We start from the raw sequence: 13,224 nt of genomic DNA, 5'->3' as shown, positions 1-13,224 counted from the left end.
GTTAAGGGACTGGAGCATCTCTCCAGATGCTGAGAGAGCTGAGACTCTTCAGCCTGGAGAAGAGCAGGCTCAGGGAGGATCTTATACTTTATTCAGGTGTATAAATAGCTGAACGGACACGTGCAAAGAAGATGGAGCCAGCCTCCTTTCAGTGGTGCCCAGTGCCAGGACAAGAGGCAGTGGGCATGAACTGGAGCACAGGAGGCTCCCTCTGAGCACCAGGCAGCACTTCTGTGCTGTGCGGGTGATGCGCTGGCACAGGCTGCCCAGAGAGGCTGTGGGGTCTCCTCCTTGGAGATCTCCAGAGCTGCTGGAGATGGCCCTGGGCAGCCTGCTCTGGGTGTCCCTGCTTGGGCAGGGCTTGGAGCAGGTGAGCCCAGAGGGCCCTGCCAGCCCCAGCCACACTGTGATCCTGTGAAGTCTATTGCCAATAGCATAAATACTAAAAAGTAGTATTCCTGGTTTTCGAAAGATCAGCTATATCTAATTTAACCATTTAATTGTTTTCTGAATCACATTTACAGAAACCAGTTGGATTTACATACAGAAGTTCCAGTCATTTGCCCCAAGGAAGAATAAGAGTACAAAAATCCGTGGAAAGGGAATCAAGTCTTCAGTTCTCTTCACCAGGCCAGGGAATGCATAACCCAGTCATAAGGGTCGCTTTACAAAATGGCCACGTTCAGGTCAATTCCACAATAAAAAGTGTTCAACAGACTGTTCAGCTTGAACCGCAGCAGCCTGTTCTTAGGCAGAGCCCTCCACTTCCCACCATAGTTTCTACACATTCATTGCATTCACCATTCACAACAACTAACGGCATCCCTGACCTTCCTCCGCAATCAAATCTTTCAGCCAGTGTTGTGGAAAGTACTGTCAACAGTGCACCTTCCTCAGTGGCATCCTCAGTGATGCCAGCACCATCTGAGACCAGCCTGGGAAACAAAGCTGTGGTGGTGAACTACAGAAATGCATCTGGGAGTGTGAACATTAGTAAGGAACTGCCATCTTCTTCGGTCTCCATCCATCCAAGCTTCGGTGAGTTCCTTTGCAATAAACACACAGACATATAGGCTAAAAAATTGCTCTTAGTGTAGAAAATTATGTCTAAAGAAATCTCTTTGTCATCATTTAACAAAAGTAAAGGAACAGAACTGGCTGCCTTTACAAACATGCTTATTATAGAATAGTGTTTAAATCCCTTGAAAAGAAGGTCGTAGGAGTGTTTAATATGCTGGGGATCAGTTAAAAACCTCTGCACAGTGTATATACAGTTGTATAGACTAAGAAAAGCCTTTGATTTACAGTACATGCTTTGGGTTATTTTAAGACTAAGACCTTTTATTCTCTCTTAGGACTCTTGATGTAAACTATTTTTGACCTGCGTGTTATAAGTAATACATTCATACTGTGCATATTTTTTAAAAGACAAGAAATTGTAAGTAAAGTTGAAGCATATGCCTGCATGGATGTTGAGTATTTAAGAAACAGCTTACCTGATTCGTGTGAAGAAAATACCTGTTTTGTTCTTGTGGAAAGTTTTGTGAAAAATCCTTTCTGTCCTCAAATGCTCCAGTGTTTGGTTTCTTCCAAAATACTGTATTCCACAGAAAATGAAGAATTCTGTACATTGTTGTGATATAAAAAGCAAGCACGTATCAAATAGCACCAGTTTTTTGGTTTTTTTTAATAATGTATTTCTTTGTAAATGCTCTGAGTAATGTGGAAATCTGAGCTATGAGGTTTTGGTTGCTTTTGGTGTAAAATACAAGTTCATACAGCTGAAGAGCTACGTGAGTAGTAGGTGAAATACCCAGATACCTGTCTGCGAATTTGTAAGCAATGTGTGATTTAGCAGCAGTGTGTATGGTTGTGCCATTATTCATGGGTCGTCTTGAAAACATATAGTATCTGTACGTGTGCAAAAATAGACTTGTACAAACATTTTAACCTCTTATGTGTTTAATATGTTTTCTTGGGTGTTATTATTTCAGTTAGTTGTGTTAGTGTTAATGTGAAACTAAGACAGTTCTGTTAACAACTTAAAGCTGTGGCTTTATTTCTGTAAGAGTAAAGATAAGTAATATATAGGAGAATTAGTTTTAGTGGAGAGCATATACAGAGGCTGGCTTAGAGGTTAAGAAACAGTTTGAAACACTATTTCTTTTTAATGACTCTCTTGATTTTTATTTTTTTTTATAATTTATTATATTTTATTTTCTCTTTGAATGTTTTTGTTTTACAAAAGAGTATGTTGGTGACCCGGTGAGAAATGTGAAAGTTCTTGGAAACTATTTGATGAAAGCTCGGCAAAAGACTAAACCAAAGTACGCAGCTCGCTACTTAGTTCGGGTCTTGTTCCCCAAGGAGACCTTATTGTGTAGCATTATGGGAGTGAGTGCGCGGGGGCGCAGAACACTGGATCCCAACAAAATTGCTGCAATAAGAGGTATGCAGCTTCTGAAAATGCACAGGTTTACTTTCTTCTTCAGTACTTGTCAGAGATTTTACCGTATAGGTGTCCTTTTCTCTATGGTAATGATCATCATTGTCCAGCAACTGCTAAACGCAGTTGTGGATGTGCTCTGCTCTGCTGTGTCTTTTGGTTTTTGAATTTCCTGCTTTGTGATTCTCAATGTCCGTTTTTGTTCAAAATGGATAAAACAACTCTGCTTTCTCGTAGTTCCATTTAGTTCTTGTTCATGAGTTATGCTAAGTGCTTCTAAATTTTTCATTACTACTTACTTTGCGTGTATGTTATGGGTTTTGTAGTTTTTTTTATGTTTTTTTTTTATGGCCATTGTGCACTCAGGACAAATGTTACCTGATGATTCTTATTCTTAAACACTCTTCTTTCTCTTTATGTCACTTTTCTTGTTTGTTTGAGAAATGGTGAAGATGAGGAGAGCTTTTATTATTATTTTTTAACGTTGTCAAGCTATTTACCCCAAATCTTGTGGCACAGATGTGTGAACCCATGCATCTCCTCCTTCCTTTTTAAAGGCTGGGAGATTTGCATGAACTGTATAAAGTTGTTGCAGCATCAGAATTACTCAGTCTTTTTTTTTTAAGTTGGTATCTTAAGTTACATCTTTCCCTTAATTCTACCAGAAATTGCTTAATAAAAGCATTACTGTCAACACATTAAAAAGATATCACTGTACATCTTAATTTCATACTGCTGCTTACCTTCAAAACATGAGTTTACCATCTCTTTCATAAAAGCTAGAAATACAAAGCTCCTAAAAAGATCAAGCGTTTCTTAGCCTTCTCTCCTTTCTAAATGAGAATACTTTTAATTACTGCTTTCTTGTCATGAAGCTTAAACAATTTTCTACATTTTATATGCAGAGTTTCTTGCAACTAACTTTCCAAACTATGATTTGAGTGAATATGGAAAAGACTGGAAAACCTGTATCACAAATGTCAATGCTATGATCCGCTGTTTACGCTCTGAAACAAAAATAAACCCAGTAAGTTGTCTCAAGGTGGTAATTTATTAAGTACAAAATTTGTGTTTCCTTGTCAAATTAATTATTTGAACTCCTAGTTATACGGTGCACTAATTGGAAATTCCATGGGTTCTGTCTTTGCCTTGCTCAGCATGGGTCTGCTGACTGCAGCACTGGTTCCATATGGGGAGTACTGGCAGCATAGTCCTTTTCCTTCCTCTGTCTCTTCCAGCTCCCATGCCCAGCATTCAGTTAATAAGATACATGTAGACATAAGATACTAAAAGGAAAGTTCTGTAAGTCATAGAATCACAGAATGGTTTGGGCTGGAAGGGACCTTAAGGATCATCTAATTCCACCGCCCGTGCCCTGGGCAGGGACACCTCCCACCAGACCAGGCTGCCCAAGGCCCCATCCAGCCTGGCCTTGAGCACCTCCAGGGATGGGGCATCCACAGCTTCTCTGGGCAACCTCTCCCAGTGCCTCACCACCCTCACAGTAAAGAATTTCTTCCTTATATCCAATCTAAACCTACCCTCTTTTAGTTTAAAGCCATTCCCCCTTGTCCTATCCCTACACTACCTAACCAAGAGTCCCTCCCCAGCTTCCCTGTAGGGCCCCTTTAGGTACTGTAAAGCTGCCGTAAGATCTCCCTGGAGCCTTCTCTTTTCCAGGCTGAACAACCCCAACTCCCTTAGCCCAGGAGTAGCATCAGATCTGGTTGAGAGCTTAGACATGTAGCTGCTAGCACTGTTTTCACAGCCTTTCCATCAGATATATCCAGTTATGCATTTCGACTTTATATTTACGGAAGCATCACTCCCAAAACACCTGCAACTCCATTCACCTCTGCTTCTACAAACCTTTGTGCCAAGCCATGAATATGTAGTATCTGTTTCACCTGTAGCTGTGATGATAGAGATTCAGCAATAACTACATTGTAAATACATGGAATCTAATTTACACTAAATGGGAAACGAACTGGAACACTAAATAGAAAACAGGTAGGCTTTTTCTGGTGCGCGTGTTAACCTCATTTACTTGTTTCAGGAGATAGCTGACGGGAAAGAAAAATTAGCCGACACTCCAGATACATCTCTGTGTGTAGATTTAAATTGTAATGAAGATAATGAAGGGAGTTCTCAAAACCCTCAGAAAATCACCATTTCCACAACTGACAGTCTGCAGAACTCAGGATGGGAAAAGTTTCCAGAACCTTTTCACACACCTTCAGTCAAGAAACTGCAGTCTTTGGAACCCATGGGTAAACTGAGAAATTGTCATCCTCTGGATTTATGCATGTTATGTTTTAAATGGTCAATGAAAAGCAGAAGTTGCTACTATAGGTGAAATTGTGAAGTAAAGGGATTTGCTGAACTATGTGACTCTTCTCTTAGCCTCTTGGTGTGTAAGTCTTCTTGGGAGCAAACAGGAACATGATCTGGCTAACAGAATGTTTGCATCTACCAGTTTCCCGTGTTATGGGAAATAACAGTATGTCCACTATAAGACTGGAAAGTTCAGTTGTAAGATAGTCTGCTCAGTCTTTCACTTCTCCAGGAATTGCTTCACACTTGTCCCTTTTTTGCAATATTTTTTGGATAGATATTCTAATTTAATGGAGTGAGCTCGTTCAGAATATTTACGAAATGATATTGTAATTTCAGAAGAAAAACACATCCTTCTGTTAAACTGACAATTAAAGAAAAAAATAAATCTTAAGGTAGCCTTTGCACTTAAAAAAAAAAAAAAAGATAACATAAATGCATCAGCTGGAAAGTTCATGTTCAGCATATGATGCCTGTAGAGAGCTTCAAGGAAAATGAACTGTTAGTTGCATTTGTATTATTTGATTAGAATCACTTTGGGGCTCTAGCAGATCTGCTCCTGCACCCGTGATCTGTTACTACTATTCTGACCCCCAAAGAACTGCCTGGTTGGCAGTGGAGTCATGCTGAAGTGGTTGTAAAAATATTCACTGTTTTCAGTTTCCGCTTAAGGGACCTAAGCACCATTGTAATAGCGGAACTTTTATTTATTTGTGTAATTGGAATAGCATCTTCTTTACACATGAGAGGAAAACCATTTAGAGAGTGATCATTAATGAAGGCTACATTGCTAGCATTGCTGAAAGCGTATCAGAAGTGCTATTACACTGTTGTAAAACAGGCAAGTTTTTTGGCTACTGGAACATCTGTCTACAATCTGTTATATTTTAGAATTAGCTGTCGTGTTGCAGTTTTGCTCCGGTCTCTCCAACCAAGTACAGTAGTTTCAGGGGAGAATATTTTGTGTTGTAGTTTCAGTGTAATACATCCATTTTACGGGATAGGTGGTATGGAATGAGTAAAATACTTCTCTCCATGACTTTTTTTCCAGAACTACTTGGAAGTCCATGGCGCAACGTCCAGCTGCCTTTCTCAGTCATTTATGTGGCTAAGGGGAAGTCTCGGCCGGAGTTGTCAGCTCGCTACCTAATCCGTCATCTGTTCACTGAAGACGTGCTGGTGAAAAGCAACGTATACGGTAATCTTGAACGTGGCATGAGTCCACTGGACTGTAACAGGATTAATGCTCTCAGAGGTAAGAAAGAAAACCTTTGTTCAAATGATAATGGGGGAAATTAAAAAGACCGATTGACTCTGTGTCTTAAGAACAAACCATGCAGCTTCAGGAATTGTTCTGTGAAACTGTTTTGACAAATACTAGTACAAGTAGTGGAAAAAGTTGAGAGAAAGTAGTTAAAGTCTATTCAAACACGTTAAGGAAGTCTCCAGATCACAAACCTTGTTCTTAGGGGGAAACTCAGTTTCCTTGACACTACTTGAAAGGGTGACACAGTGGGAGATGCAAGCAGTCCCCAAGGGTTCTGAAGGGTGTCAGAGGTAGTTTCTTCATACAAGTGCTGGATAGGCTAAGCAGAAGTAATACGCAGCAGGTTCTGATGCTCTTCACGAACAAGGTTAGGTGTGATAATCAGTGGCAGTATTGCCTATAGAAACTGTGAAATAATGGACCTCAGGATCCCAAGGAGAGTTGGAAAGGTTTGAGAGCAGACCCTGTAGCTTAGGAGAGCAGGCTTAGGCTTATTTGGGAAGCTCGTAGGTGGGAGCTTGTGGGCCACCAAAAGGGACAGTAGACTAGAACTCTTGTCCAGGGAGGAAACTGGGCTTATTTGGTCTGGAAAAAAAAAGGCTCCAAGGAAAAGCAGTCTGCCAGAAAGAGTTTAATGAGAAGAGAGAGCAAAGCTCTTTGCAGCATTGAATGTGGGAGGATGAGAGACCACAGGCATAAACGGAAATGAGAGATTCAGACTGGATATGAGCAGAAGCATTTTGCCCATGAGGACAGTCAAGCACTGGAGCAGGTTGCTCTGTGAAAGTTGTTTTATCTTTGTCCTTTTTCCATGCCTCAATGGACAAATCCCTGAGCAATGCTGCCTGACCTCAGAGCTGGCCCTGCTTTGGGCGGGAGGTTGGAGTAGAGGCCTCCCGAGGTTCCTCAGCCTGAGTGATCAGAAAGAAACAGATTCAAGAACCTCACCCTTCTAAGGGCTCAGAGGTCAGCTGTCCCTACTCACTTAACAGGCTCCGTTGAGGGAAAAGGTCTCAGCAAATTATTTAGTGGTTTAGAAATTACAGGTAGGATAGGGACTGCTGCCAAGTGAACAGGCAGCATTTTGAACTTGACCAGTTTGAGCTATTTGGATAACGGTTCTTTGTTGAAGTGTGTCTTTTCAAATAATGTAGAACAACCTATTCCTTTGTATGGATTTGGACAGTTTTGCCATCTCTTCAGCTTACATGAATCCAGGATGTCTTCAGGAGATTAGTATTGTTTATTCTGTTTGCAAATCCTATCCCAGAAGCCAAGAGAGGTTATGTTATGGTTGGAATGGTAGCAGGTGTTTTGCCTTCTGCATTGTTCTCAGTTCAGCTTTAAGACTTCTGGAATAGAACCACAGCATGGCTGAGGCTGGTAGGAACCTCCCCTGCCCAAGCAGGGACACCCAGAGCAGGCTGCCCAGGCAGCTTTTGGAGATCTCCAAAGTGGGAAACTCCACAGCCAGCCTCTCTGGGCAGCAATGATCCATGCTCCTTCCTGAGAAGGGAGCCTTCTGTTTGCTTCACTTGGTCCGTCCTGCAAGGCTGGATAAAGCAAGCAGAACTGTGACAGTGGCGGTGGAATTAGAAAAACAATTAAACAACAAGTGAGGAAGAGTGTGGAGCAGGTTGTAGCTGGAAAGGGTGCATATGGTTTATTACACAGAAGAAAAGTTGGCATTATCTGTTAAGAATTTAGCATGGCCAGCATAAACAGCAGCATTGGGTGGAAGATCATCAGATTTTTGTTTGCTCTTTGCTCTGTGGCTGTTAGTAGGCGTGCAGTAAGTTCACCTCTGAGATTACAGCAGTATTGCTAAATAAAATGGTATTGGGACTTGCACGCTCTGGGATGATGTTTGGGCATGGCTTGAGGGACAGAGTACAGCAGAAACCATTCCCAGTGTGGCAAGACTATACACAAAAGTAATTTTTCCCAAACTGTTTTTTCTTCCACCACTAGCCTGAGAAAGCTTGCCACTTTAAGCATCTCCACATACTCCCATAGTATGCACATTTTGTGTCGTGTTATTTTGATTTTAAGCATTCAGAAGATATATTAAGGGTGTCTTAATGCTGCAGGCACACCAGATGGGCACCACAGCAGATGCAAGGCGAAGTTCTCTGCTCTGTGCTTGCAGCCAGGCCATGTCACTTGGCTTTCGGGCCAGAGGGCAGCCCATGGCCCAGTTTTCTTTAACGTTCTAACATAGCCTGATGGGACGGTCACATCAGCTCCCTGAATGCAACCCTGCAGGGCAGGAAGGGGACCCGCTTAGCTTTGCTATATTCTCAACAATTAATACTTCTCTGTGAAAGAAAAGGCATTATTAAAAAGCTGATTTCTGGGGCATGTACGAAGGCCTGGTAGCAGGAATTTGTCTTCCGTGCTGTAGCTCTGAGGCCAGACACGCTGTCAGGGCTGGAGGTGAAGGGACCCTGGCTGTTGCCTCAGCCAACAGCTGGTGTATCCTTTGGCAGTATACCTCAGGAGTATTCTCCTTTTTTCTTTCGTTCCTCCTTTATTTTTTTTCCAAGCCACTCAGAGTAGAATAAACTGCTAGAGCGCAGGTTTCTCCCTCTGCTCTTGTCTTTCTTTCGGCCCATGTTTTCCTGGCAAATTAGGTCTTCAGGTGGGGAACTATAGGCTAAGCAAAGCATCAGCTGCAAACTGTATTAGGCTTTTACCTGGTAGGATAAGGAGATGTGAGAGCAACAGAACAAAACTGAAATAGTATCAGCTAGCTGTACCTTTCATTCTACTAAGGTAAATCTAAACATTAATCAGAGAATTAGACAAAGTATTGCTTTTGATTTGAAATTGCAGTTGAGAATTCCTTTTTGGTACCTGTTTAAAGATCTTAGGGGCTTGCCGAGAGAAAACCTAATTCAGCTAAGCTCGGAAGAACACTCATCAGTAATAAAAACTAACAAAACCAGTCTGTTCTTAAAACCACTCATTTTACATGTTGGAAGGGGAGAAAGGTGCAGCAGTCTTACCTTATTTATCCCCTTCCTATCTAAGTCAAGTATTTGTTTACTGTACTGCAACAAGATCAGTAAGGAACAAACTCTTGCTATTTTTCTGTCACCATTGTTTCTCTACAGCTGTGTTGTGTTAAACTGCTGTGTTTCGGTTTAGTGAATTTAGGTTGCAAAAGACCTTCAAGATCATCAAGTTTGATCTGATCTACCCTTCAACTCCCACATTTCAAAAAGATGGAGCTAAGACAGCTCTGAACCCATCCACCAGAAACAGGAGGATGCTTATAGTTCTTGTACGTAGTTGTCAAAGATCCTCTGGAGGAGGGTATAGTCTCGCCAAATGCTGGACTTTCTGAAATGGAGGCTGAGACTTACTTGCTTCAGCAGCAGAAGCTGAAGTTATTCAGCACTTTAAGGGGTCAAGCCCACATAAATGGTTACTCACTTTCTTTGCATGTTTTGTTTTAATGCTTAGACCTTTTGTCATTCTTAAGTATCTCAAACAAAGGGGAAAAATATCTGCCTTCTAATTTTGCTCTGCAAGCCTCAGGCCTATGGTGTCTTGTTTTGGTAGCATGCACTTGTTTTGACTGAATTACATCCGAAAATAAAATTGCATAAATAATCGATAATTCACTCGTGTTTATTTTTAGACTTTCTTCAAGAGAACTACCCATCCTTTGATCTAAAGGAAACTGGATATGATTGGAAGGCATGCGTGGCTGCCATAAACAGCACAATCCGCAGTCTCAGACACGACCATAAAAAGGCTACAGCTGGAATCAGCCGGAGAATCTTGGCAAGGCCACCATCAAGTGAAAAGAGTCCCCCACAGAGTCCTACTTCTGTAAAGCCATGTGGAAGTGACACTATCAATCTTGCAGACTGAAGGTCTCTTAACAGCTGACTCAAATCTTCATTTAGCAGGTTCTGATAAATCCCATGTAGTCAGCGGCACTAAATACCATATTTCACAAGACCAAAGTTGGCAGTAGACTTAGGAACCCCAAGTCTTTGTAGAAGTAGCATTTGTGCTCCTCAGAGATGAATTCCACCATTTCCTGTAGCGGTTGTAATGTGCTGTCCCCTGAAAGCACTTTCTTTTCATGATTAAATGACAATGAAAGATTAATTTGATTACAAAAGATGGATTGCACATCAAGGCAGCAGAAGCAGATAGAGAAATGTGGAGAGGAAAGAATGGCCCTCTGTGGAGGAAGATTCATAGTCAGCTAAACTGTCTCCTTATGTGTGAGGAGGGAAATTTGCTCTGACAGTTGGATATATTATGCAAAAATACCTAATGCAGAAAGGAAAACACATTTTTATTGAATCTAGCTCATTTGTTATCTCTCTTTTTCCTCTTCCTATAGCAGCAGTCTTTGTTACAGGATAAGGAAAGAGACACAACACTGTAAGTACAGTTGGTAATTTTTTCTTCATTCTGATTTAGCTCTACAAAAAAAAGCATTCAGAACAAACAGCCCAACGCTCGATTCTGTTTTTTCATGATGAAAATCGAAGAAAGCACTTCTTCAGGGAAGTAGTGGTTCAGTGGCACGTCTCATCCTGTCTGATGTCCCCAGGGTGCAAATGGGCTGCAGCTTTCATCCAGACATCTAGAGGATTTGGATCCTGATTCAGATTTAAGAAAGAGTAATTTCCACCAGCTTCAAGTGATGGTCCTTCAGTTAAGACTGTAAGGACGCAAGCTGCATGCTGTGTGTATGCAGCCAGAGATCACCAACATCAGTGGTACACCTTTCTCAAACTCACAATCATAGCTTTTAATATTCAGGCGTGTGGCTCCTGGTCTGCAAAGCTAGGCATATTTACTTTGCTGTCTGGTTAGGCTGCTGTTCTGAAGACTTGTCGTCCTGTCCTTGTTAACTTAACTCTGAAAGATGTGCAGTGATTATTCCTGCCCTTGCTTGCATTTCCGCACAACACTAAGATTTATTAGTGGACTGAATTATTAAGATAACAATAATAAAAATCTCATTTTGAAAATTACTGGGGTGTGGGAATCCTAAAAATACATAAATAGAAACAGATGACTACATATATATCTGATTTTACATCTCAGTTTGATTTGTAAGTTGAAATTCAGCAGCAGTAACTGCACAGAAGGTAATGACTGTTTTCTTCTTTTTTTCAAATGAGCAAGTATTTGGTATGTGGTGGGTATATTCAGTATTCAGAACGTGGTGGGTTATCGCTGGCTGGCTGCCGGGTGCCTGCCAAGCTGCTCTTTCACTCCCCATCCTCAACAGGACAGGGAGAGAAAATAAAATGAAGGGTCAAGGTAAGGTCAGGGAGATCACTCACCGTCATGAGCAAAGCAGACTTGATTTGGGAAGACTGTTTTAATTTATTGCCAATTAAAAATAGAGTAGGATAGTGAGAAACCGAGACAAAACCGAAGCCATCTTTCTCCTTCCTCCTCTTCTCCCTTCTTCAAAGGCTCAGCTTAAGTCTTTATTTTTCTACCTCCTCCACTTGAGCAGTGCAGGGGAACGGGCAATGGGGGCTGTGGTCAGTCCCTGAGGCTTCGTCTCCGCCGCTCCTTCACGGTCACTCCCTGCCCCTGCTCCACGTGGGGTCCCTCCCACGGGATGCCGTCCTCCACAAACTGCTCCAGCGTGGGTCCCCTATGGGCCACAGCTTCCTTCAGACCACGTCCACCTGCTCCACTGTGGGCTTCTCCACGGGCTGCGGTGTGGATAGTTGTGCTAGCACCTGGAGAGCACTTCCTCCCCTTCCTTCTTTTCTGACCATGTTATCTGCAGGGTTGCTTCTCTCACATTTCTCATTCCTCTCCCTTACAGCTTCCACACAGCATTTTTTACTTTTTTTTTTTTTTAAATCATGTTATCACAGCCTTAGCTCTGGCCAGCAGTGGGTCCTTTCTGGAGCCAGCTGGAGCTGGCTCTGTCTGACATGAGGCAGCTCCTTGTCTCTGCTCACAGAGGACACCCCTGCGGCCACCATGCTACCAAAACCTTGCCACAGAAACCCAATACAATGCCTTTCCATTACTTGTCTTTTCAGCTTTAGTTACACAGCCCTCTCACACTGGATAACTGCTGCATAAATTTGCCTTGCCGTCTGCATAATCTCTGAGCTAAGTCTCACACATCCAACTTTTTCATAGAAAATAGCTCCTCAGAAAGCTGACACAAGGAACCAGTTTCACCTCTGAAACTTTGGCTTCCAAATTTATGCCTGTGTACATAGCAGAGCAAGATTTAACTAGTTCTGTCCTCTCCAAGGCAAAGGTTCCATGTGTTTTGTTTTTTGTTAGCAATAGGATAAAATAGGGTACTGGTTCTCATTTTGCCTTCTATTCATAACAAACAGGCAGTTTATATTATATTATACAGTATAGGATCAGCTTTTATTGCAAGTTAGGATATGCAATGGCCTTATCAAATATGAAATTAGTATGTTTCCATTGCCAGCTCCTTGCAGACATCTTCTGTAAGACTTAAGAAATAGGCTGAATTTATCTTTTTTTTTTTTTTTTTAATAGAGACATTGTACTGCTGTTTGTCAGTAACATAAGAACTTTGGTAACAAATTCTGCTGTTACTGTTATATACAATCTTTCTTGTAAATGCCAAGAATTTTATATTGTGTGTAGATATTACTAGTTCCAAACCTCAGAAAAAAATACAAAAATGCTTATATTTTTTCAGTAGTTATATGAAACTTTTTCACTGTCATTCACAGATTTTAATGGTAGAATGATATATTTATTGAACGACCTGTCTGGCACTGAAACCTGTTAGTGTGGTGCATTCCTCTAGCTTCCATATTGAAAGAGAGTTGAATAATTGAATAAAAGTAGAAATAGTTTTCTTGTTTCTGTTAGAAATGTATCAAATTTTGCTAACTTTTATATAATAAAATTACAGTATTTTGCTCTTCGGAAAAGTATTTTACAAATAAAACTAGCTTATAGCTCCTTGACTAAATATGTGTCTGTTAACTATTTCTTGCATCGTGGCTCTACAGTTTAGGTACAATTTCATCTGAAAAGATTCTTTTTATCTCCTTTCAAGAACCAGAGCTTTGAGAAGATCTGATTGAGGTGAGATGACTTCAAAATTTAGACTGCTTTAACTGATTGAGTAAACCAAAGAAAGCTCTTTTGGACTTGTCAGTTACAGCTTTGTGTAAGC

General features: G+C 41.2%; 1 protein-coding gene across 4 annotated transcripts in view; it reads left to right on the top strand.

Moving 5' to 3' along the window:
• The window catches only part of BEND2 (BEN domain containing 2), a 29,765-nt gene extending 16,748 nt beyond the window's left edge, over positions 1 to 13,017 (top strand). For all 4 annotated transcript variants that reach the window (XM_083842395.1, XM_083842394.1, XM_083842396.1 and 1 more), the window contains 6 exons: positions 525 to 1,038; positions 2,249 to 2,449; positions 3,352 to 3,473; positions 4,503 to 4,716; positions 5,832 to 6,035; positions 9,694 to 13,017. In XM_083842395.1, the coding sequence (XP_083698521.1) occupies positions 525 to 1,038; positions 2,249 to 2,449; positions 3,352 to 3,473; positions 4,503 to 4,716; positions 5,832 to 6,035; positions 9,694 to 9,929 (1,491 nt within the window). In that variant the 3' untranslated portion in view covers positions 9,930 to 13,017. The remainder of the gene's footprint in view (positions 1 to 524; positions 1,039 to 2,248; positions 2,450 to 3,351; positions 3,474 to 4,502; positions 4,717 to 5,831; positions 6,036 to 9,693) is intronic.
• Positions 13,018 to 13,224: the final 207 nt, after the last annotated feature.

This window comes from Anser anser, assembly GCF_964211835.1.
Source record: "Anser anser genome assembly, chromosome: 1".
In the NCBI taxonomy this organism is placed as follows: domain Eukaryota; kingdom Metazoa; phylum Chordata; class Aves; order Anseriformes; family Anatidae; genus Anser; species Anser anser.
The sequence above is the reverse complement of the archived record's forward strand: the minus strand, read 5'-3'. Positions and strand labels throughout refer to the sequence as shown.